This window comes from Panthera onca, chromosome B4 (genome assembly GCF_046562875.1).
Source record: "Panthera onca isolate mPanOnc1 chromosome B4, mPanOnc1 haplotype 2, whole genome shotgun sequence".
In the NCBI taxonomy this organism is placed as follows: domain Eukaryota; kingdom Metazoa; phylum Chordata; class Mammalia; order Carnivora; family Felidae; genus Panthera; species Panthera onca.
Window position 1 is genome coordinate 131,421,536 of NC_138345.1, and position 22,218 is coordinate 131,443,753.

Here is a 22,218-nt window from a genome sequence, read left to right on the forward strand (position 1 = left end):
CTTTCACAGATAAGGAAACTGAGACTTGGGACAGAAAACAGCCTCCACACTCCAGGAACATTTTAAAGCAGAGACAATGACAGAAACACTGCATTCAGCGCAAGGGTGGGGCATCTGTGTTGCCAACCCAAACCTGCCTAACATCCTGTTGGGTGGGTGAAAGGGCAGGTGAGGGAAAGACCCAGAAGCTCAGGGGAAGGGAAGGTATTTGTTTATGCGTAGTCCACTAAAAAAAAAAAAAAAAAAAAAATGGGCACAGATCCCTGAGCCCTGTGCCCTCCTTGTCCCATGACCACGGGCCTGCCCATCTCAGTTGCATGGTCATACAGGTCATGCACTCCCTGTCACCAGATGTCAGGGCATCTCTGGGAGCAGGAGCTGGACACGGATTGGTGGGTTGGGAGACCCTGGGTGAGGAAGCTATGGGGAACCTGGTGGGGAGCAGGGACAGATGAAATCTGGAGACACATGAGAGACAACAAGCAAGGAGAAGCCAGTCAGAAATGGGGGAGAGTAAAATGGACAACAAGGGAGACACAAATGGAGAAAGGCAGAAAAGAGGTGAAATGAGGGATCAAGTGGGAATACAGAGGCAGAAAAGTCGGGAGCACTGAGAAAGGCACAGGAAGGAAACGGGTCAATCAACGCGGCCCAGAGTGAAAGCTGAGGGCATTGAGAGGCACCAGAGCTGGAGGGAGACGGGGAAGGTCTCACTAAGGAAGTCAGGATAGAGGAGAGACACATCCAGGAGACCGGGGTACTAAGGACGGACCCAGGGTCGAAGGTGGCGACCCAGGGGGTGGGGGTGTCACAAGCTCGAGATGAGACAAGAGCTGTCACAGATGGAAGTTGGGGACGCTGAGGATCAAAGGGCGGAAGTTGCAGGCACTCAGGGGGGTCACACGAGGGCCAATGGAGGACACGACTAAAAACCGGGGAACACAAAGGAGGTCCGAAGGAGGGTCCGGGTGGAGACCACCGAAATTGGGGCGCGGAGGAGGTTTGGGAAGGGCCCTCAAGGCCCGCCTCCCCTGGGCCGTCACTCACCTCGGCTTACTCAGCACATCTACTTCCTCCTACTTCCGCAAACAAACGTGCCCGAGGCCACGTGACGGTCCGGCCACGGCCCTCCGCCAATCACCGAAACCCTTACCCCGGCCGCCGCTGCGGCCCCGCCCCCGCGCCGCGAGGGGGTGGTGCGAGGAAGGCGGGGGCGGGGCTCCGCCATGTTTTATAACTGCCCAATGGAAGGGGCTCCCAGCGCCAAGGAAGGCCGGGCCCTGGGTTGGAGCCAATCCTCCGCGGCGCGGCGCGGCCACGTCTGTGCGGGGCGGAAGGTCCTCGCGCCGGCTCGTTGGTGGACATGTTGATGAGGGGCAGGAGTCTCCGCCTTCTCCGCCTTCCGCCTCCGGAAAGGGTCCGGAGGTCTGGAGTCTGAACCTAGTGTCAGGGAGACGTAGGGCGTCACGGGGAGGAGCTTGCTTTGATTTTGCCGGGGCACCCCCAGATTGAGCAAATCAAAATATGAGACGTTCAGTTAAATTTGAATTTTGGCTCAACCACCAATACTTTTTCAGTTTAAGTAAAAAAACACTAAGTGCATTTGTGCTAAAAAAAATATATATACATATACATATATACGTATATATATGTATATATATATATACGTATATATGTATATGTGTATATATATATATATGTGTGTGTGTGTGTTTTAAATAAAAAAACACTAAGTGCATTTGTGCTAAAAAATATATATATACATATACATATATACGTATATATATGTATATATATACGTGTATATGTATATATATGTGTGTGTGTGTGTGTGTATATATATATATATTCGTTGTTATCTGGCAGCCCTATAGCAAGCTAATCTCGGGAAATATCTTTTAGTAGAAACTTGAGCAAATGACTTGGTCTCTGTGGACTCCTCATCCTTAATAAGTATGTTGTGACCTGGAGATAAATTAATCTCTGTGCCTGCACATAGTGGAATTTCAACAAATGGTCGTTGTTATGATTAGTAATGCTGAGAAAGGGACACAGAAGAGAAGAGAGGAGCCTGGGTTGTAGTGACAGATTTGCTTGTGACCAAGCAGATCACGTGAACTAATAATACCCATTACAAAATAATTTGACTTCACATCCATCATCTCTGAATTGTAGTTTCTTTCTTTCTTTCTTTCTTTCTTTCTTTCTTTCTTTCTTTCTTTCTTTCTTTTTCTTTTTTGTTTTTTTGTTTGTTTGTTTTTGAGTTTACTTATTTTGAGAGAGACAGTGCGAGCAGGGGAAGGGCAGAGAGAGAGGGGAACAGAGGATCTGAAGCAGCCTCTGCACTGACAGTAGTGAGTCCTACGCCAGGCTTGAACCCACAAAACATGAGATCATGACCTGAGCCCAAGTTGGACGCTCAGTCGACTGAGCCACCCAGGTGCCCCTGCAGTTCCTCTGGTTTGCATTTTACAGGTGAAGAAAATGTCCCTAAACCACAATTTGAATTTTGCTCAAGAGTTTCAGCTTTGAGTCGAGAGAACCAGGTGAAGACTCAGACTTCTCACTGCAAATATTTTGCTCTCCACGCCCCACACAAGTGGAGTTAGGGCGATGGTTATCAGGAAGCTTGCAAAAGGCCAGGCATTCCTCCCTCTGCGGAGTAATCTGACCCAAGAAAACATGTAGGTTCAGCGGGACGAGTCCCATTCTTCAGCAGACACCCACTCGGGTATTCAAAGTGGGTCTGAAAGACAAGTTTGGCAACGAAGACGCACAACCGAACCTGAAATGCAGAAAAGGCCAAGGGAGGCCGGATCAATTGTTAGAAACCCTCAGAGATCCATGAAAGAAATTCACAAAGTAGAATCTCAGGGCCTGATGAGATTGAGTGCCCCTCCTCTAGGTATTTCCGGTGAAAACTGTTAAAGGAGTGGATAAAGCAGGAGATGAAGTATAGGGGATGATTAGGTAGCACTGAATGATCAAGCAATGGGAGGGCCGGGGGCAAATGAGTAGGCAAGGGAATGCACTCCATTGGGTTTCTGTTGGATTTTGCATTGGGGCCAAGAACTTCTCTTGAGGGGCTGTGCTAGAAACATCTCGGTGGGGCTGGCAGCTGCAAACATCGCAGAGCAAAAAGGTCTGCTTTCTAGGAGCCCAGAAGCCAGAGAATCAGGCTAGACCAAGTCCTCTGCCTCAGAGTTGGATGGAAATGTAACTGAAATTTACCAAATGGTGCAGTTTTCCACCCTTACCTTGTCTGATCCTGGCAACAATGCTGAGAAGTAGTTACTATTATCCTCCACTTTATTGTGTTTTTTAAATGCTCATTTATTTATTGTGAGAGGGACAGAGCGCACACATGAGCAGGGAAGGGGCGGAGAGAGAGGGGGAGAGAGAGAATCTCTCTGAGCTATCGGCGCAGAGCCTGACACAGGGCTGGATCCCATGAATTGTGAGATGGAGACCTGAGTGGAATTTAAGACCCAGGAAGCTTAACCAGTTGAGCCACCCAGGCGCGCCCCCTACTCTGTTGTTGCAGAAACCTAGGTTCTGCAGTGCGAAATGATCTCCCAAGTCACGCGTCAATAAAAGGCAGAAGCAGAATCAGGACCTTGTCTTCTCTTTTCTTTCCCTACTCTGTAGACGTCCCCGCTGGGTGCCAAGTAATGTTCTTGGTGCTGAGGAAACCACAGTGAACAAAATAGGTAAAAATCCCTGCCCTTGTGCTGTTTGCAGTCTTGTGGTGGGAAGACAGATGATAAGATAAAGCCAAACACGGAGTGCGTTTTGCTAGAGTCTTCGGGTGAAGTGTCACGATGTTATTAGCAGCTTTCCAAATACCTTGCATGTTGAATCTGGGGTTGTGTATATGAGTGCCGTCGTGTTAATCCCTCCCTTTTCTGTGTGTTTGAACATTTTTATAATTGAAAAGCTAAGGAAGGGGCACCTGGGTGGGTCAGTCGGTTGAGGGTCTGACTCTTGATTTCGGGTCGTGGTCCCAGGGTCGTGGGATCGAGCCCTGCTTCAAAACTTTGGCTTTCACTTGGCGGGAAATGGGGAGCCACGGGAGCATTTTCTGAGCACAAGTGACCTGATTGGATTTACATTTTAACAGATCATTATCTGTTCGGGCAAGATTAGACCATAAGGGGCAAAGCAGAGACGGGGAGGCCGGTGAGGAGGCTGTTACAGAAATTGGGGTGAGAGACGACGGTATGGCCCGTTAACCCATCCAATCACCACGACCGCAGAATCATTACAGTTGGGGTTTGTGTCATGATAGAATGCGTAAGGTGTAGAGGGCATTGCAAGAAGGCATTGGTGAGGTCTGTCCAGTGGGAAGCTTTGTGAGATGATTCTTGAACGGGGGCGGGCAAAATAACTCCCCTGCCACCTGGTCCTCCAAACAAAGTTTTGTTGGAACTCAGCCACATCATTCATTCACACGCCTATGCTTTCTACAACGGCAGAATTTTGAGTAATTGTGACAGAAACCATAAGGCCCACGATGCCTGAAATATTTCTCCCTGGCCCTTTACAGAAAAAATTTACTAACCCCTGTTCTTTTTTTTTTTTTAATGTTTATTTATTTTTGAGAGAGAAAGACAGAGAGCAGGAGAGGGGCAGAGAGAGGGGGAGATAAAGAATCCAAAGCAGGCTCCAGGCTCTGAGCTGTCAGCACAGAGCCCCACGCGGGGCTCGAACTCACGGACCGTGAGATCATGACCTGAGCTGAAGTTGGACACCTAACCAAGCCACCCAGGTGCCTCCACTAACCCCCGTTCTTAAGTGGGTTTTCAAAGGTTGAATAGGAGTTTGCCAGCTGGGTTAAGAAAGGGAAAACATGGGGCGCCTGGGTGGCTCAGTCAGTTGAGCGACCGACTTGGGCTCAGGTCATGATCTCACGGTCCGTGAGTTCGAGCCCCGCGTGGGGCTCTGTGCTGACAGCTCAGAGCCTGGAGCCTGCTTCTGATTCTGTGTCTCCCTCTAACTCTGTCCCTCCCCTGCTCATGCTCTGTCTCTCTCTGTCTCAGAAATAAATTTAAGAAAGAAAGAAAGAAAGAAAGAAAGAAAGAAAGAAAGAAAGAAAGAAAAAACATGCCAGATGGAAAGAACCGTATGAGCAAAAGTCAACATCATAAGATTGTGCGGATCGTTTGGGACAACTGCAAGAGGCTGAACCCTCCTGGAATCTGATGTGTGAGCAGGTGAGTGGGCAGTGAGCCACAGAGGCCAAGTGTGAAGGGTCTCGAGTGCCAGGCCGAGGATACGGATCTTGTTCTGCAGGCAGTGGGAGCCCCGGAAGGGTTACAAGCAGACAACTGACGTGGGGAAAAAAAAAAATCCCCGATTACATGAGAGAGGTGACTGGAGGGCACAGAGGTCACAGGCAGCTGTGTAATGATTACACCAATTACATGGCTTCTGACTTGATGCGGGGGGGGGGGGGGGGCGGGGGGGGGGAGGCATCGGGGCTTGTGCCCTCTTCTGGAAGGAAATGAGTGCAGGTGACCTTGGGCTGTGCAGCTACGTGTGTTCCCATCCCAAGGAGGAAAGCCGGTCCTGGCCAGCTAAGCCAGGACGTCCCCGCTCTAGGGGCCCCTCAGCCCAGCTCAGGGGCTCACAGAAGAGACGGTGGCCTCAGGGCCAGAGGGCCAGGGACGCTTTGACAAGAAGTTAGCCTGAACCTGGATCCTGAAGGCTGGTGAGGGTTTGCAGAGGCTGGGCAGAGGGCATCTTGGGCAAAGATGTGGGACCTGTGCCAGTGATCATGCGGAGTCTAGCCTCTCAGGATGGGGGTCTAACGTGGGGGTCTCGGAGGTCACAGTGTGCAACGTCTTCCTCCCTTTCTTTTTTCTCCTGGGCTCCTCACTTCAGTTTCTCCAGCCAGTACGGATAAAGCACCTACTACGTGCACAGCCTCACTCTTGGTGGGGTGGGGACACGAAAGGTCCTTCTGTTCCTGTCCTTAGAGTTCACAATTTAATGCACACTTGCCCCAGATACACAGGTCATTGTTTATTGTGACAAAGCCCTGGACTATAGGCAAATATGATTTTCCTGGTGAAATCACAAAATGACAAGGGATCCTGTTCCACGGGACCAGGCAGGATAGCCTAGGGAATGTCGCAGTCGTGAACCACGATCTGGGAGTCATCAGCACCGATGGCCCCTGAGATCTTGAAGGGGAATGAGATTCCCCAGGGACAGCAAGAGCAGGCAGAGGCCAGCTCAGAGCATCACTAATCACTGAGCTCATGGGGAAGCAGGGATAGAGACTGAAAAGGTAGGAAGGGAAGCCCAAGCCTTAGAGGCAGAGCCGAGAGAGTGTTTCAAAACGGAGAGGAGGGAGCCACACGGTCAAATGCTGTCCAAGGACAAGACTGGGACGGAAAGGGAACCTGGATTCTGTAACCAGGAGGTCCTGGGGAGGCGAGGGGGCAAGAAAGAGGGGGGCGAGAGAGATCTGGCTGTAAAAGAGAAGAAAAGGGGGGGCTGGGGGCTGGGGTGATGGGGGGGTAAAAAGTGGGGGCGGGGTGGGGGTTGGTGATGTCAGCCGCTTGGGGAAAATGTCGGTGCTGAGAGAGTGGACGGGAGCTGGGGGGGGGGGGGGGGATGGGTCCTCTGCCACCGACTGGATGCGTGGATATTGGGCTGGTGGTCTTGCCTCCCCTCCTGGCGTTCAGATTTCTCGATTTCTCGTCTGGCAATGATAACACCTCGCTGCTCAAATGGTGGAGAGGACCTGTGGCAATCAGGCCCAGCACATCCAGCAACGGGGTCCCCTCTGGGCAGCTGGTGAACCCGTAAACTGGTCCGTTTCCTCGCCTTTAAAATGAGGCTGATCATTTGTGCCCCACTGCCCGCCTGCCACGTGGAGGGCTTTTGTGAGAAGGAAAGTGAAGTTATAAAGACACTGAAATGCGATAAAAGCACAGGTGATGGGAGGGGGGGGGGAATGGTTGTTGGATTTAGCAGTGGGAGAAAAGATCCGGGGAATATACACCGTGCAAACAGGTCTGAGGCACTTAGTGCTGTGCCTGGCACATAGGGCCAGAAATGATCCCCGTGACATCACTCCCACCCAGCAGAGGAATGCACCCGAAATGCGGCACCTGGTTCAGTTGATGGAGGGTTGCCCCCCCCGCCCAAGGGGGGCTGGGAAGGCCCCAGTGTCCAGGGACAGGAGCTCTTAGGGGCCTGGAAATCAAATCTCAGGACAGGAAGCACCTCCAGAGAACACTCGACCAACCAACCGGGAGTCTCAAAGCCAGCACCGGTCCCCCTTGGGCAGTGAGCCTCCAGGCTGTTTTACAATGTGGGACCCACAAGGCAGAGTCAACTTTCCTTCGAAGAAAGTTTAGTGGGTTTGAGATTGTTTCAAAATCACTGACCTAATCCCAGGCTGTCACTGCAGATGGGGAAACTGAGGCTGGGAGCGAGGAATGCCCCACATCGGGGTCAGCCAGGGGTGCGAGTGAGCTGAGAGCCAGGCTTGGGTCAAGCTGTCACCGCGCACCTGCTATTGAGCGAGGCACGCCCTGTGGGCTGGGGTCCCACGGAGATGTGCTTGGGTGCTATTTGGTGTCTTGGCCAGGCGACAGGGGGGTTGAGCTTCGCAGTCAGTGTTCTGCCTGACTCAGCTGGCTGAAATGCTCCCTCCCTAGAAACTGGCAACAGGGCCCCGCCCCGCCGGCCGGCAGGAGGTGGGGTCTCTGGCCCCGGGGGCGGGGTCCTCGCTGTCTTTGTGTCACTCGCCCAGGGAGGAAGCAGGTTCCTCTAGGGGACTCTGGAGGACTCATCTTTCTTTCACCCAATATATCTATCAGTCTCTTATCCCGCACTTGGCACCGGGCCACATGCTTTTAAATGTGAACACATTACATTGTTCCTCAACCCATGAAGTCGGCACTATTTGTAAACCCAGTTTACAAAGGAGGAGAGTGAGGCAGGGAGAGGTTAAGTCACTCAGCCCGTGGAGGGGTGGAGGCCAGGATTTGAAGCCGGCAGACTACCCTGAGAGCCCCTACTTAGAAAAAGAAAAAGAAAAAGGAAAAGGAAAAGGAAAAGGAAAAGGAAAAGGGAAAAAGAAAAACAAACAAAGGAAAAAAATGGTATTAAAACAGAAATGGCAGGAATGACAGAATTTCTTTATGTGCTTCACCCAGATCCCCCAGCTGTTAATATTTTATCACATTATCTTTCTAACTCCCTTCTGTCTTGTTCTGAACCATCTGAGAGTAAATTGCAAGCCCCTTCACCTCCAAATATGCCCACACGTGTTTCCTAAAATCGAGGACGCTCTCTTGCCTGACGGCAGGACAAGGACCCCAAGGAGAAGGAAATTAACACCAGTGAGATTCTGTTAGCTGGTCTCCAGAGCTCACCGGGGTTTTACCAGCTCTCTTCACAACGTCCTTCATACCAGCAGGAAATCCTGGACCCCACACCGCCTTCGGTTGCCAGTTGCCGTGTCTCCTGTCAGCCTGGAACAGCTGCCCTCTCTTTTCGTCTTTCGTGATCTCGCCATTTCTTTAAAACGGACGGTCTCTCAGCGTTAGGCCACGATCACATTCACCAGGAGTGTTTGGATGCCGCGTCCTTCTCAGTGCATCATTTAGGGGATGCACGTGTCGATTTGCCCCCTCACTGCGGATAGGAACTTTGATCACTTCGTGAAAGTCGTATCGGCCAGGTTTCTCCACGGTAGGATTACTATCGTTCCTTTTCTAATTGAAAATCATATTTAGGGCAATACTTGGAGACTACGCAATTTCACGCTGCTCATCAAATCTTCGTATCCATTGACGATTCTTGGAATCCATTGTTACTAGAATGCTTGCCTAATGGTCATTTTCTCACCCTGTCATTCCTTCTACTGGAAGGAGGAGCTTTGTCTTATTTATTTATTCATTCATTCATCTATCCATTCATTCATTTATTCACATTAGTATAGACTCATTGATTCTCCTTTTATTTAATGGCTTCTGATCATCATTACTGTTATTTATTTTGATGTTGAAATTGTCCTAGATTGTCCTGTGGGAGCCCCCTTTCAAGCCACAGAGCTGCTGCTTTTAAAAAACGACGTTGCTGGGGGCACCCGCGTGGCTCGGTGGGTGAAGCCTCGGACTTTGGCTCAGGTCACGATCTCACGGTGCGTGGGTTCGAGCCCCGCGACGGGCTCTGGGCTGATCGCTCGGAGCCTGGAGCCTGCTTCGGATGCTGGGTCTCCCGCTGTCTTCCTGCCCCTCCCCCGCCCATGTTCTTTCTCTCAAAAACAAGTAAGCATTAAAAAAAATTAGCAAAAAAATAATAAAAAATAAAAAATGACATTGTCACTCGACCTTGACCAGAAAGGGAACCATGTCTTCGGGGAAGCAGTCTCTGCTGTGTGGGCACTGAAGTGCTGACTCCCTGACGAGGGCAGGCTGGGGATGGGAGCAAAGGCTTCAGGCAGCATGATGTCCAGGGGTGTCATGAAGGCCATCGGGGATTCATTCGCTAGTTCATTCACTACTATGGCCTCAGCTCTTGAGATGCTCTTAGAAAACGGAGGTGGGGAGAGAGAAAGACCACCAGCCACAATGGCACAGTTTGTAAAATGAAGAACTTTTGTACCCCAGGGATAACATGAGGGGCTCTGTGAGACGTGCAAATGTAGGGCAAGTGGGCAATCTGTTGGGGGGTGTGGTTCTTTAAGCGTCAAGACAAATTCGCCACAACATTTGGTCACTTGGGAAGCTAGTGGGCCAATCTGCATTGGAAACCCAAGGCTTTCAGGAAGTGAGAGGTAGTTGTCCCCATCCCAGATGGACCTGGACCCAGAGGCGGGAAGGCATAACAAGGGCTCTCTCATTCTGGAGCCCAGTGCAGGGCTTGATCCCAAGAACCATGAGATCATGACCTGAGCCGATATCCAGAGTCGGATGCTTAACCAACTGAACCACCCAGGTGCCCCCCAAACTGCCCCTTTTGAGTGGAGCTCCAGGCACTGAATACATCCCTCCCGTTTATACTGGGACCCACTCATCTGGGTAGAGTGCCAAACGTCTGGGCCAGGAATCAATCAGGTCTGGATTCAAATTCCAGTTCTGGTACTTTCTAGCTAGGTGACTTTGGAAAGTCACTTTCTCTCTCTGAGCCTCCACTCGCATATGTCCTCAGTATATGTTTGTTGAGGGCTCACTATGTGCTGAGCACTGTTCTAGGCTCAGGACATGCAGTGGTGAACAAGGTAGACAAGAAACTTACATTCTGGTTGGGGAGACAGACATTAAATAGTGAGCAACTATATAAGCAAGGTAACACCTTATTTTACCTATTAAGGTAATATAAAGGTAATTTAAGGTAATTAAATTAAGGAGATATTAAGGTAATATAAAAACCTATTTCAGAAGTGGGGGCTCTTTTAGCTAGGGCAGTCAGGAAAGGCCTCTCTGAGACAGTGACATCTAAGCCGACCTGAGAGATGAGAAAGAGCCTGGCAGCGAACGGAAGAGGAAACAGCTTGTGCAAAGGACCTGTGGTAGGAACGCGCTAGGCGTGTTTGAAAAACAGTAAGAAGGGCAGTGTGACTGAAGAATAGTGCGTGAGGGGAGAGTGGAAGGAGGTGAGGCTGCAGAATTGGGTATAGGTCAGATGGCTTAGGGCCCTAGAGACCAAAAGGAGGAGTACAGTTTATATTTCAAATGCAAACGGAAGCCGGTGAGGGAATTAAGCCAGAGAGCAGGAAGTGTGTGAAACAATCTGATCCTTGTTTTAAGAAGAACTTTGGTGCGTGAAGAAAGCCGTTGGGAGCAAAGTGGGGAGGCCATCAGGAAGCTTGCTGCCATTGTCCAGGTAAGTTGAGGGTGCCTGGACCAGGTGGGGGGACGGGGGATGGAGTAGCGCGGTCAGATGCACGGCGGCGTTGGAGGGAGAGCCAGCCTGACTGGTGGGGAGGAAGGGAGAAAGAGGAATGGAGCAAAGCTCCTAGAATCGGGCTTGAACAACTGAAATCGGGGAGTCTGGGGGTGGGGGGGAGCTGAGGCAGTGTTGGTGGTCAGGAATTGGATTTTTGCGGTCCTCCTCTGGCACCCGGGTGGAGGTGCAGAGTGGGCAGTCTTGAACTCGCAGAAGCTCTTTGGGGATCCCGGGCATATGGATGGCGTTTAAAACCACGGGACTGGATGAGATCAAGGCAGAGGGTGTAGGGTGAAAGGAGAAGAGGTACGGGGCTGTCGACTGCAAAAACGAGACAAATGACACCTCCGCCCACGCGGCTCTCGCGAGGTATCACGTGAACGCACCCAGCCGCGTCTGACTGGGGTTGAGAACGCCCGCCGCGCGGAGGCCCAGAGATCAGGCCCTGCGTGGGCGGGGCCCGATCGGGGCGGGGCCGCCTGGGGGCGGGGCCCAGAGCCGGGAGGCCGCTCCGGGGCCGTAGGGGCCGCCAGGCGGTGACGTCACCGCATGACTGGGTTTTTATGAATGAAAGGAATCCTGTGAGTGAGTAATTCCGGGAAGCTCGCCTTACAACTCCGCGCCGCCCCCCGCGCCGCCCGCCCCACAACAAAACTCGGCGCTGCGCTCTCGGGAGCCCGGCTCGGAGCGACCGGCGGTCGGGACCGGAGGGGGATCGGACAGGAGGAGGGCGCGGGCCGAGACAGCAACGCCGGGACGGCAGCGGCAGCCGCGCGTGCACGGGGCGCCAGGCGAAGCGGCCGCGGGTGAGGGACGCGGGTCCGAGACGGGGACGGGCGCGCGAAACCCGAGGCGGCAGGGTCTCCGTGCCCGGGAACGTGCCCGGGGCGGGGCGCCGGGGCCCCGCTCCGTCGGCGCTTTGGTGTGTCCTTCGCCCGGACGGCTGGCGGGTGGGGGTGGGGGCGGGGGCCAGAGGTCCGGGAGCTCCGAGACGGGGCCCAGGCGAGCTTGGCGGGGTGTGGTGGTGACGGGCCCCTTCTGGGGGAGCGCGCGGGGAGGCGGCCGAGCGGGGCAGGAAGGGGCAGCGCAGGCCGACGAGCGTCAGCGTCCGCCCAGGCGGGACCGGGGGCGGTGTGTGCACGTACGTGACTCGGTGAGAACAGTCCCTGGACCGGTGCCCGCGAGCAGTGCGTGCGCGGTTTGTTTACGTCCGAAGGCGGGCGTGCGTATGTGTTCCCGGGCCAGTGTCCCGCGTATCCTGCCCGGTGCGTGCGTGTGTGCGTGTGCGTGTGTGTGTGTGTGTGTGGTGTGTCCGCCGCGCGCGCTCCCAGGGGGGTGAAGACCCTGGGGCCTGTGTGTGCCTTGGAGAGAGTGCGCCCGCACGAATAAATGTGGAATAAGGACCCGACCGAGGGAAGTGGCCAGTTCCAAGGTCACACGGGGGTACGGGAATTCTCCCTCGGCTGTCCCCTTTCGTCCAGCCCTCGGCCAGGCCCTGGCTGTCCCCGGAGTTTCCCAGGGACACGGCCATGTGACTGCGGTGTTTGTCCCCCGCCCAGAGCCGGCGCCTGCAGCCCTAGGGTGGGGCGAAGTATCAAAGGCCCCATCCGGCTGGGCTGGGGGGTGAGATGAGTGGGCCACCCCTCCCCCCCGCCCCAGCACCCTGATGCCTCTGTCCTTGTCCCCAGGTTTTCCAGCTGCCCCAGGAAGGCAGACCCTAGGGACTCTCCTTCATCTCCCCGGGGTTGCTCATCCCCTCCCTCTCGGGAGGAACAGGAAGGGCCTGAAAACCCACCACAAAGCTGGGAAGTAGGAAGGAATCCGTGGCTTCCTCTCTTTGGTGGCTCCTCTGGCTGGTCCTGGTTCTGGAGGTTGTACCTGCTGGGTTGGGGAGGGTGAGACCAGGAGAATGGGGTGGAGCTGGTTTCTGCTCTCCTGGTGGTTTCAGTTCCCAGGTGGGATTAGTCAGACCTATGGATGGCTGGACCTGAGGAGCTAGTTGAGGGCTTGGGCCAGGCCTAGGACCCAGAGTCCTCACCCTGGGCTAGGCATGGTCAACAGGCAGTGGAACAGGTGATCTTGGTCCTGAACAACGTATGAGGGGTGGGGCCCGGAACTCAACCCCCGTCCGCATCAGCCTCGTGGAACGGGATGGGGTCTAGGGAGTCCTTGGTCCTATTCTGCCCTCCCCCTCCCACCACAGGGCTTCAGAATCGTCCGCGGGGTGGGGGTGGGGGGGCAGTGATTGAGCTTGAGGGGGTGAGGAACCAGACGAACTTTTAACCTTGAATCTTTGAGCCCTGGTGAGCCCTGCTTCCACAGCTCAGAACTTCAGTATCTCCATCTGCAGCAGGGACTAGGCAACATGCAGGGTGGCAGGATGGGTGCAGAAGGGGGTGGGGTGGGGCGGGGTGTGGCAGCCTCCACATGCAGCCTATGGGAGGAAAAGAAGAGCCAACAGCCCCAGGCTGGACCCAGGGATGTCCAGGAGTATAGGGTTTGGGTGAGGGAGGCGGCAGCCAGGAGCACAGGAACCAGGCACCCCCCAGCGATGGAGCCTGTCACGGACCAGATGCTGGGGATGAGATGGTGAGCAAATCAGATCCCTTTGGAGCTTCCAATCGAGGAGGGGGAGCCAAAGTTGAAGGAAGAGCTACCAAACTCAATGCGGAACCATGGCTGAGATGGGTAGTCCGGGGCAGAAGGCACTGTGATTTGAAAGCATATACACAGGGCTCCGACTTAGCCAGGGCAATCAAGGGAGGCTTCCCTGAGGAGGTGACCAGCGAGCTGGGTTCTCAGATGGCGTGATGGTCGTCTATGAGGCCCTTAAGGGCAGGGACTGTGATTCATCTTTGGGCCTTCGGGACCCAGCACCGAGCCTGGCACAGAGTAGGTGCTTCTTGGATGGCTGCTGATTGAATGAAGGAATGAACACTAGGCCCGTGTCCCGAAAGAACTCCACAGCACTTGGAAAACAAGGCCTGGGAAACTTCCAGTGAAGCAGGGAGCCCGAGTGGGCTATAGGGTTCTTGAAGCCGCCCCTCAAAAGTGAGCAGACCCTCGGGCAGCACTCGGTGCGGGACAGATGGCAGGGCCGGCAGTGGAGGCAGGCCAGACTGGAAGCCCGCGAGGAGGCAGCTACAGTCCTGGCTCAGCTGAAAGGGGAAGTGGTCCCTGGCTATGCAGGTGGAGCAGAGGGATGGTCAAGGCCGATGGTCTCCGAGCTTGTGTTCTCATGCCCCTGCCTCCAGGGAGCCTTCACTGATTTCCTTTCCCAGGGCGTCCGCTCTCCTGGTGGTTTTGGAGCTCCATTCTGGACCAGAATCTGACACTCTATAAAACTCCCAAATCATCAGTGCTGGGAGGTACATTGGGCTTGGGGGAAGTTCGGCATGTTGGGAAACTGAGGCCCAGAGAGAGAGAGGGGAGGGACGGATTTGAAGTCACGTTGGTGAGCGTGAGGGGGTGGCAGAACCAGAGCTAGAATGCAAGGGCCCTGCTTCCATGGGGTGCTGGGCTCTCCCAGCTTTGCTCGGCTTCCAGCAGGGAGGAGGCTCCAACCAGCGCTGGCGGCCAAGGCCCAGGAAAACACATTTTTTCCCTCTGTCCTCACAGAGGAAGCAGAATGGCTCAGCAGCCAGAGAGGAGCCCATGCCAGTGGGTGGGCCGTCTGCAGGATGTCTCTGGAGTGGACTAGGGGGCCCGGGAGGGGGGCGGGTGCAGCAGGGTTGGCAGCTGCTGACTGGGCGAGGCAGCTGTCAATCAATCCCCGAGAGTAAACTCATTCTCATGCCTCCCAAAGAATGTTGGGAACCTGCAGACCCTGGAGGTCAACTCTGCTGGCCTCCGAGGGAAGAAGAGGAGAAACTGAGGAGGTGGGGGGAGATGTGGCGGCCGGCACTGAAGAAAGGGCCCCGAGCTGGGGGTCCTGGGAACCGGGACCCCTGGGTCCCAGCCCATCACTGCCATCAAACAGTCGCTCGGTTGCCTCAGTTACAGAGCTGGTTGGACCTGCTGCTGTCTCCGGCCCAGGGTCCCCCAGACTGGCCGAGGCAGCCTGGCGGAGGGCCCACGCCCCTTGGCTTAGAGCCCTGCGACCCCTGGCCTGGGCTTGGAGAGTGAAAGCCTGAGGTTATCAGACAGTTCCCCCTTCTTGTGACTTTCCCTCTGCGATTACCTGACTTTGCTGAGCCGGGACATTCCTGGGCAAACAAAGGTGCCTCTGCTGACATCCAGGATTTGCTTGAAGGGGCTGAGGCTAGAGCAGGAGAAGGAGGAGGAGAAGAGGGAAGAACAGGTTCACAGTGTCCCTAGAAACTGAAAGTATTTAGAATCCCAGTCAGCTGAGTGGATGGGAACTTCAGCCGTTCTATAGAATAGCGGATGGCCGACAGTGTCCGCCTCTTGGGCATGTGTTGTGTTGAGAAGGATTCTTTTTTTTTTTTTTTAATTTTTTTAAACATTTATTTATTATTGGGAGACAGAGAGACACAGAGCATGAGCAGGGGAGGGGTAGACAGAGGGGGAGACATAGAATCCGAGGTAGGCTCCAGGCTCTGAGCTGTCAGCACAGAGCCCGACGTGGGGCTCGAACTCACAAAGTGAAAGATCATGACCTGAGCCGAAGTCAGTCGCTTAACCAACTGAGCCACCCAGTCGCCCCGTGTTGAGAAGGATTCTGAGGCTGTCTTTTTTTTTTTTTTTTTTTAATTTTTAAAAATGTTTATTTGTTTTTTTTTTTTTATTTTTTTATTTTTTGAGAGAAAGAGAGACAGAGTGCGAGCAGGGGAGGGTCAGAGAGAGAGGGAGACACAGAATCCGAAGCAGGCTCCAGGCTCTCAGCTGTCAGCACAGAGCCCGACGCGGGGCTTGAACTCACGGACCACGAGATCATGACCTGAGCCAAAGTCGGACGCTCAACCGACTGAGCCACCCAGGCGCCTCCCCCCCCCCCCCCCCCCCCCCGACAAAGCTCAGTGGGGGAACAGTGCTGTGATTGATTAGTGATGCCTGCAGAGAGAGTGGAGGGGGTGGGGGCGCTGGGGAGGTAAGCCAGCCATTTGCAGCTCCTGACCTTGTCTAAGTCTCTTGTATCTTACGTGCTTAGACTGTTATGATTGTCCCCACCCTACAAGTGAAGAAACCAAGGCCCAGAGATTCCCCTCTTGTCTGTGGGTCAGGCCGTGCTTCCGAGGTTCTGCATCAGCCACAGCACCCAGGGCTCAGCACCTGGCACCCAACGGGCTCTCAGTTAACCTGCTTCACCTCTCCTATCAGGTCTCTCTGTGGGTGACCCTGGACTACCCTATTGACCTCTCTGGGCATTACCTCACAGAGCCATCAGGAGGACCAGGCTGATGCTGGTTTGAAAGGGGTCCGGATCCAGCTCTGGGTCCTTTACACGTGTTCAGAATCCGGCCCCCGCAACCCCCGCCAACTTGGGGGGGAGGCAGCCACTCACCTGCCGTGTGACTTCAGGCAAGAGATGCCCCTCCGTGGGTCTCCACCTCCTCGTGGGTGAAGTGAGGATGCAGGGCTGGATGCTCTCCCAGGGCCTTTCCCGTGTGACCCCAGCCGGCCTGGGGACCCTGAGTCAAAGCAAGGTCCCAGTGCGGGCTACCAGCCTGACCCCTCCTGGACGGACTCAGCGATTCTAATGACCCCCAGGTGCTCACTGACCTCTGCGTTCTATACCACTTGGTTCCTCCAAAACCCTGCTCGGCGGGTATCGTTCTGATCCCACAGTAGGAAAAGTGGAGGCCCAGAGAGGTGCAGTGCCTTGCCCGAGGCCACACAACCCGGAGAAGACAGAGATGGGACTCAAACCCAGGCTCGACTCCCTCCGGTGCTCCTTCCTTCCCATAGCCCACCTGGGGGCCCAGCATCGCGAGGGCAGAATCCCTTCTGCTCCCTTCCCGTCTCCCTAGCCTCTGTGTACTATTCTTGCCAGGCAGAAGAAGGTGGCAGGTAGAACGGAGGAAGAGTTGGAGACGGGCACAGGGAGGTTTTCTCCTGGACAGTGTTCAGCTAGGCTCGGGCTTGGCATTCGCTTCGGACACTGACAAGCCGGGTCGTGGTGTCAGACCACCCACCCACGTCTCACCAGCGCCTGCTCCCTGCCGGGCCCGGGGCTGGTGGTCTCGACACCCAGAACTGCTCCGGCCCCGTTTCTGCCGCAGAGCTCCCTGTCAGGTGGGGAGACGACGAGGAAATAGACGATCACAAGATGGGGGGGGGGGGGGGAATGTGCGAGGGTGGGCGGCACCCATGACGGTCTACGGATCAGGGAGGGCTTCCTGGAGGAGGAGTTGTCTGGGCCCAGGGCAGAAGGATGAGTAGGAGTCTGCCAGATAAAGTCAGGGGGAGACGTGTCACGGGGCGTGGGGTTGCCCAGGGGCCATACGGTGTGGGAGGGAGGAAGTGAAAGAAACTCCGCGTGGCTGAGCTGCCAGATGGGGGCGGGCAGTGATGGCAGACGGGCCTCAGGTGCCACGCAGGTGGGCCTGGACCCTGTTCAGGGATAGTAAGGGGCCATGGAAGGTTTTCATCTGGGTGGTGACGTGGTCACAGTCACCGGTGGAAAGAACCTCCAGTTGCTGTGAAGAGGATGAGCGGAGGCCAGCAGAGAAGCATTCTAGGCCCTTCCCCGGTGTGTGTGTGGCGGGAAGGCTATTTAAGAGGCCCGTGTTGAAGGGCAGGATTGGCAGGGGTGGCGTAGGAGGGTCTCAGGATAGTGCCGGTGAAAGGCCAGGGTCCTACTTGGGACTTTCTGGAACTCAGTTACACCGCAAGGAGCCTGGGTGGCTCTGAGGACCCTCCCAGCCCAACGGCCACAGTGGCTGCCCCTCTCAGGGGATCTCTTCAAGTGCCACCTTCCCCCTCCTGTCCCACTCCTTGCTTCCCTCCGGGGTGCCAGAGCCCCTGGCTATACGGGCCCCAGGAGCTGCTGGGGGGCTCCAGAGAAGCCTGGGGCTTCTCTGCACGTCGGCCTGAGTCACAGTGAGAGTTCCAACGGTAGTTTGGCAGGAATACGTGAGCACCTGCTGTGTGCCAGGCCCTGGGCACTGGCACGCAGGCAGAGGGCAAGACAGAATGTCTGCTGTCGTGGAGCTCGCGCTCCAATGGCAGCACGAGGAGGCACGAGGAGGTCTGGAGGCAGACACTGAACCTATATGTGCAATAGATGTCATAACAATTCCATATAGTGGAAAGTACCATGAAGAAACGTGAGGTAGGAAAGGGAAATGGAGAGAGAGAGAGAGAGAGAGAGAGTGTGTGTGTGTGTGTGTGTGTGTGCGTGTGTGTGTGTATCCAGGGCTGGGAATTCTAAATGGAGTGAGAACATGAGATTTGAAAACAGCCCCGAAGGTGAGGAAGCAAGCCTTGTGGCCATCTAGGGGAAGGGAAAGCCAGGCCAGGAGAACAGGCAGTGCAAAGGCCCTGGGGAGGAGTGGGCGTGGTTTGTTGAGGAAGAGCAAGGAGGAGGGTGTGGCTAGAGCAGCGCAAGGGAAGGGGAGCCAAGCAGAAGCTGAAGTCAGAAGCGTGTGCTGGGGCCACATCATGCAGTGGTCTGTGGGCCATCGTGATAACTTTGACTTTGACTCCCAAGAGAGATGGGGGCCACGGGAGGGTCCCGAGGGAGAAGTAACATGAGTGACCTAACACACTCTGTGGGGGAAACTGAGGCGCAGAACAGTTACCCGATCTACCAGAATCGGAGGTAGTGAGTGGAACCGCCATCAAAAAGCTCCAGGTGTGTCTGGCATCCGGGTCCAGGCACTTGCGTTTCTCGGGGCCCGTGGGAAGGTATCAGAGGCTGAGCTGAGGCTGTGAGGTGTGTCCCTCAGAAAGCTCGAGAAACCAGGGCTTGCCTTCACTTGCCCCTGCGGTCATACTGGGTACTGCTAATGAGAATTGATAGGGTGCTGCATCTGAGGTCACAGGGCATCTTCCCGCCCTGTCCTCTGTGCTCCTCACCCCCCCCACCCACTGCCTCCCTGTGGGTGGTAACAGATGAGGAAGTGCGGGCTAACAACGAATGGGGGAGAAGATCCGATGTGCAGGGACAGAGAGGACTGCTGTTTTAAAAGGGGGCTTGGGGAGACCGTCACCTTCGTGGGCACTGGCCTCCGGAATGCATTCTCCATATCTCCCCAGTGCCAGTGTTTGGCATACCGTAGATGCTCAATAAATAGTTGCCGAAGGAACATGGAGGTTTCAGGCCTATGGAGGATACACTGAAGGCCCCTGGGCCCCTCCTCAGTTGAGGTACGACTGCCCTGTCTGACCAGGGTGGTGCTGAATTCGTGCTCGTGGCTGCCGGGCAGAGGAAGCTTCTCCAAGACAAACTTTGGTGAGGAAGGCTTGGGCTGGGGAAGAGGGAGGAGGGGACTATGTTTTTTTTGGGTGTTTTGGTTTTTTTTTTTAAGTTTCTTTATTTATATTATTCATTATTTTTAAATGTTTATTTCTTTTTGAGAGAGAGAGAAACAGAGTGCAAGCAGGGGAGGGGCAGAGAGAGAGGGGGACACAGAATCCGAAGCAGGCTCCAGGCTCTGAGCTGTCCGCACAGAGCCCGATGCGGGGCTCAAACTCACGAACTGCGAGATCATGACCTGAGCCCAAGTTGGATGCTCAACCGACCGAGCCACCCAGGCGCCCCTATTTATTATTATTTTTTAAGTAAGTTCCATACCCAACGTGGGGCTCGAAATCACTGCCCTGAGACCAAGAGTCACATACTCTACGGACTGAGCCGGCCAGGTGCCCCACATATGTTTTGGGTGCTTTGGTGTATGTAGGTTATACTTCAGTGAGAAGTTAAAAACAATCAAATAGACATATCTGGACCCCATGTGGAAGGATGGCTGGTATGGGAAGATGAAAGGCAAGAGAACAGTAAAGAGAGCAGAAAGTGCAAAGGTCCTGAGGCTGGAATGGGCCCCTGGGACAGAGAAAGGTGGTATGACAGGACTTCCTTAACAGCAGAGGCCTTGAATGCCGAGGCAGTGAGTCTGAGTTTTATTCTAAGTAGAAGAGAAAGTAACCTCGGTCTCCTCTCTCTCTCCTAGGTCTCAGCCCAGAGGGCACCTTCTGCAAACATGTCTGTGGACCCCTTATCCAGCAAAGCCCTGAAGGTGAGGATGCTGCCTCTGTTGTCCCTGTTCTCCCCCTCGCTTCCGGCTTAGGCTGGCCCATCCCAACTGCCTCTTCAGTTACTGGCACCCTCAAGGGTGGCTCAGCAGGCTTCAGGTGTTCGTGAGGCCCCGGGAAGGGCCGTGGGCTGGAAAGCAAGAGGCCTGATCACAGGCTGTGTGCCCAGGGAGGTGGATGGAGGGGTGGGGGTGGGGGTGGGGGTGGGGGGCGAGCAGGTCACTCAGTTTCCCCATGCGCTCCACGTGCTGTCCCCAGATCAAGCGTGAGCTGAGCGAGAACACGCCGCACCTGTCAGACGAGGCCCTGATGGGGCTGTCGGTGCGCGAGCTGAACCGGCACCTGCGCGGGCTCTCGGCCGAGGAGGTGACGCGGCTCAAGCAGCGACGTCGCACGCTCAAGAACCGCGGCTACGCGGCCAGCTGCCGCGTGAAGCGCGTGTGCCAGAAGGAGGAGCTGCAGAAGCAGAAGTCGGAGCTGGAGCGCGAGGTGGACAAGCTGGCGCGCGAGAACGCGGCCATGCGCCTGGAGCTCGACGCGCTGCGCGGCAAGTGCGAGGCGCTGCAGGGCTTCGCGCGCTCGGTGGCCGCCACCCGCGGCCCGGCCGCGCTCGTGGCGCCAGCCAGCGTCATCACCATTGTCAAGTCGGCCCCCGGCCCGGGCCCCGCCTCCGCCCCCGCCCCCGGCCCCGCCCCCGCCGCCTGCTCCTAGTGCCCGCCCCGCCCGGCCACGCCCATTCCAGGCCACGCCCCTCCGACCCCCCCCCCCCCTTCCTTCCCAAAGTGCCTAAGCGTGGCCTCTGTCCCTTGGTGCCATTTCTCTGCAGCCACCAGCTCTTGTGGTGACCACATGTTCCCTCCCGAGCCTGCTGTCTTCCTCGTTGTAGCCCCTATAACCGGGACCCAATAGGTGGCCCTGGGGTGGGGCACCTTTGGTGAGAATGGTAGGGTGGGGTTGGCGCCTGGGGTCTCTTTTGGCGGAGAGTCCTGCCTTCTTGGACTGGGAGGATGGAATACAGAGCAGATTAGAGAAGGGCTGTCGGGGAGAAGAGGGCCACCCCTCATTGTGTAACCTGTTGGCTCAGATCGTGCCACAGCCCCGCCTCCCCCCAGGATTTAGGAACATGTCCTCTCCCGGGGCTGAGAAGTGAAGGTCAGTTAACAGATGGGGACACCGTCCTCCAGCAGACATGCCAGTGCCCAAGGCCATCTGTGCTTGGTGGTTGAGCTGGGAAAGCTAGGCTTTCTTACTGCTGCCCCGAGATTCCAGCCAGGGGATCCCGCCGGGGGTTGGCAGGGGGCTTGTGGACACGGACTGGAAAGGGTGATGGAAGGGCCTCCCTGACCCGGGAGCCGCCTCTGTGAGTTAGGAGAAGAGAAGTAGAAGGCCAGAGAAGGTGATACAGATGGAAGAGATCGAAGGAGCTGGCCAGCCAAAGAGAAAGGGGACCAAGGAGGTGACCACCCACTGTGGCAGGTGGGAAGACAGATGCTCAAGTCCTGCAGCCAGGGGTGGGGGTCCTGAGAAGGGAAGGGTCCCACCCCTCCCCCTGGGAATGTCCACCGTGGCTTAGGGGCTGGCCACTGTCGTTGATTGCCATTCTCCTGGGAAGCCCAGCCCCAGCCCCAACCCTCCCTGCGCCTCCCTCTCCCCCCCTCCCCGCCCCACAATACGGTTGTTCCTCCCCGCTGTTTATTTATTGCACGAATCTAAGTTATTCTCCCCAGCCAGAAACCTAGCACCCACTCCCTGGGAAAAGCGGTGTGTGGCCCTGCGCTGGACTTTATATTTTATATCTGCAAATAAATCACATTTTATCTTATATTTAGGGAAAGCCGGATGGCAACGACCAAGAAATGTTAAAAAAAAAAACAAAAACGCAAAAAATTCGCCCGGCCCCTAGAATTTATTTATTTTCTGACTTACAGTAAGCGACTTATCCGCCTTCTGTATTTTGTAGACTTTCTGAATAAAGTCGAGTTCTCTTTTTCCACGGAGAAGTATACGTCTCTGGGCTATGGTCTTTTGGGGGAGGGGGTGGTGGGAGAGGTTCCGAACGAGGGGCCTAAGCTGGAGTCCAGCTTTCAACCCCAGCCGGGACCCTCTGCTCCAACACGCAAGTGAAGAAACTGCGCCATCAACCCTCGCTTG

At 55.3% G+C, this 22,218-nt stretch overlaps 2 protein-coding genes across 4 annotated transcripts in view; one reads left to right on the forward strand and one right to left on the reverse strand.

Moving 5' to 3' along the window:
* PLA2G6 (phospholipase A2 group VI) overlaps positions 1 to 1,163 on the reverse strand; it is a 59,884-nt gene extending 58,721 nt beyond the window's left edge. Inside the window, exon 1 of the mRNA XM_078449454.2 lies at positions 1,048 to 1,163. The gene's annotated coding sequence lies outside the window, so the exon portion shown is untranslated. The remainder of the gene's footprint in view (positions 1 to 1,047) is intronic.
* A 9,563-nt stretch (positions 1,164 to 10,726) lies between these two features.
* Positions 10,727 to 22,058, forward strand: MAFF (MAF bZIP transcription factor F). 3 transcript variants are annotated; one of them, XM_060656370.3, is made up of 4 exons: positions 11,482 to 11,717; positions 16,865 to 17,106; positions 19,986 to 20,051; positions 20,326 to 22,058. In XM_060656370.3, exons 3-4 carry the CDS (start codon positions 20,016 to 20,018, stop codon positions 20,776 to 20,778), a joined length of 489 nt encoding a protein of 162 aa, XP_060512353.1. In that variant the 5' UTR covers positions 11,482 to 11,717; positions 16,865 to 17,106; positions 19,986 to 20,015; the 3' UTR covers positions 20,779 to 22,058. The 3 variants fall into 3 exon arrangements, with proteins under 3 accessions (XP_060512352.1, XP_060512353.1, XP_060512350.1); XM_060656369.3 differs by lacking the exons at positions 11,482 to 11,717; positions 16,865 to 17,106 and adding an exon at positions 10,727 to 10,848; XM_060656367.3 differs by lacking the exon at positions 16,865 to 17,106 and having other exon boundaries at positions 11,483 to 11,717.
* Positions 22,059 to 22,218: the final 160 nt, after the last annotated feature.

Coding starts and splice junctions, on each gene's coding strand:
- MAFF (XM_060656369.3), top strand. CDS start 20,016: ATGTCTGTGGACCCCTTATCCAGCAAAGCCCTGAAG. Junction 20,052..20,325: donor TATCCAGCAAAGCCCTGAAG/GTGAGGATGCTG, acceptor TGCTGTCCCCAG/ATCAAGCGTGAGCTGAGCGA.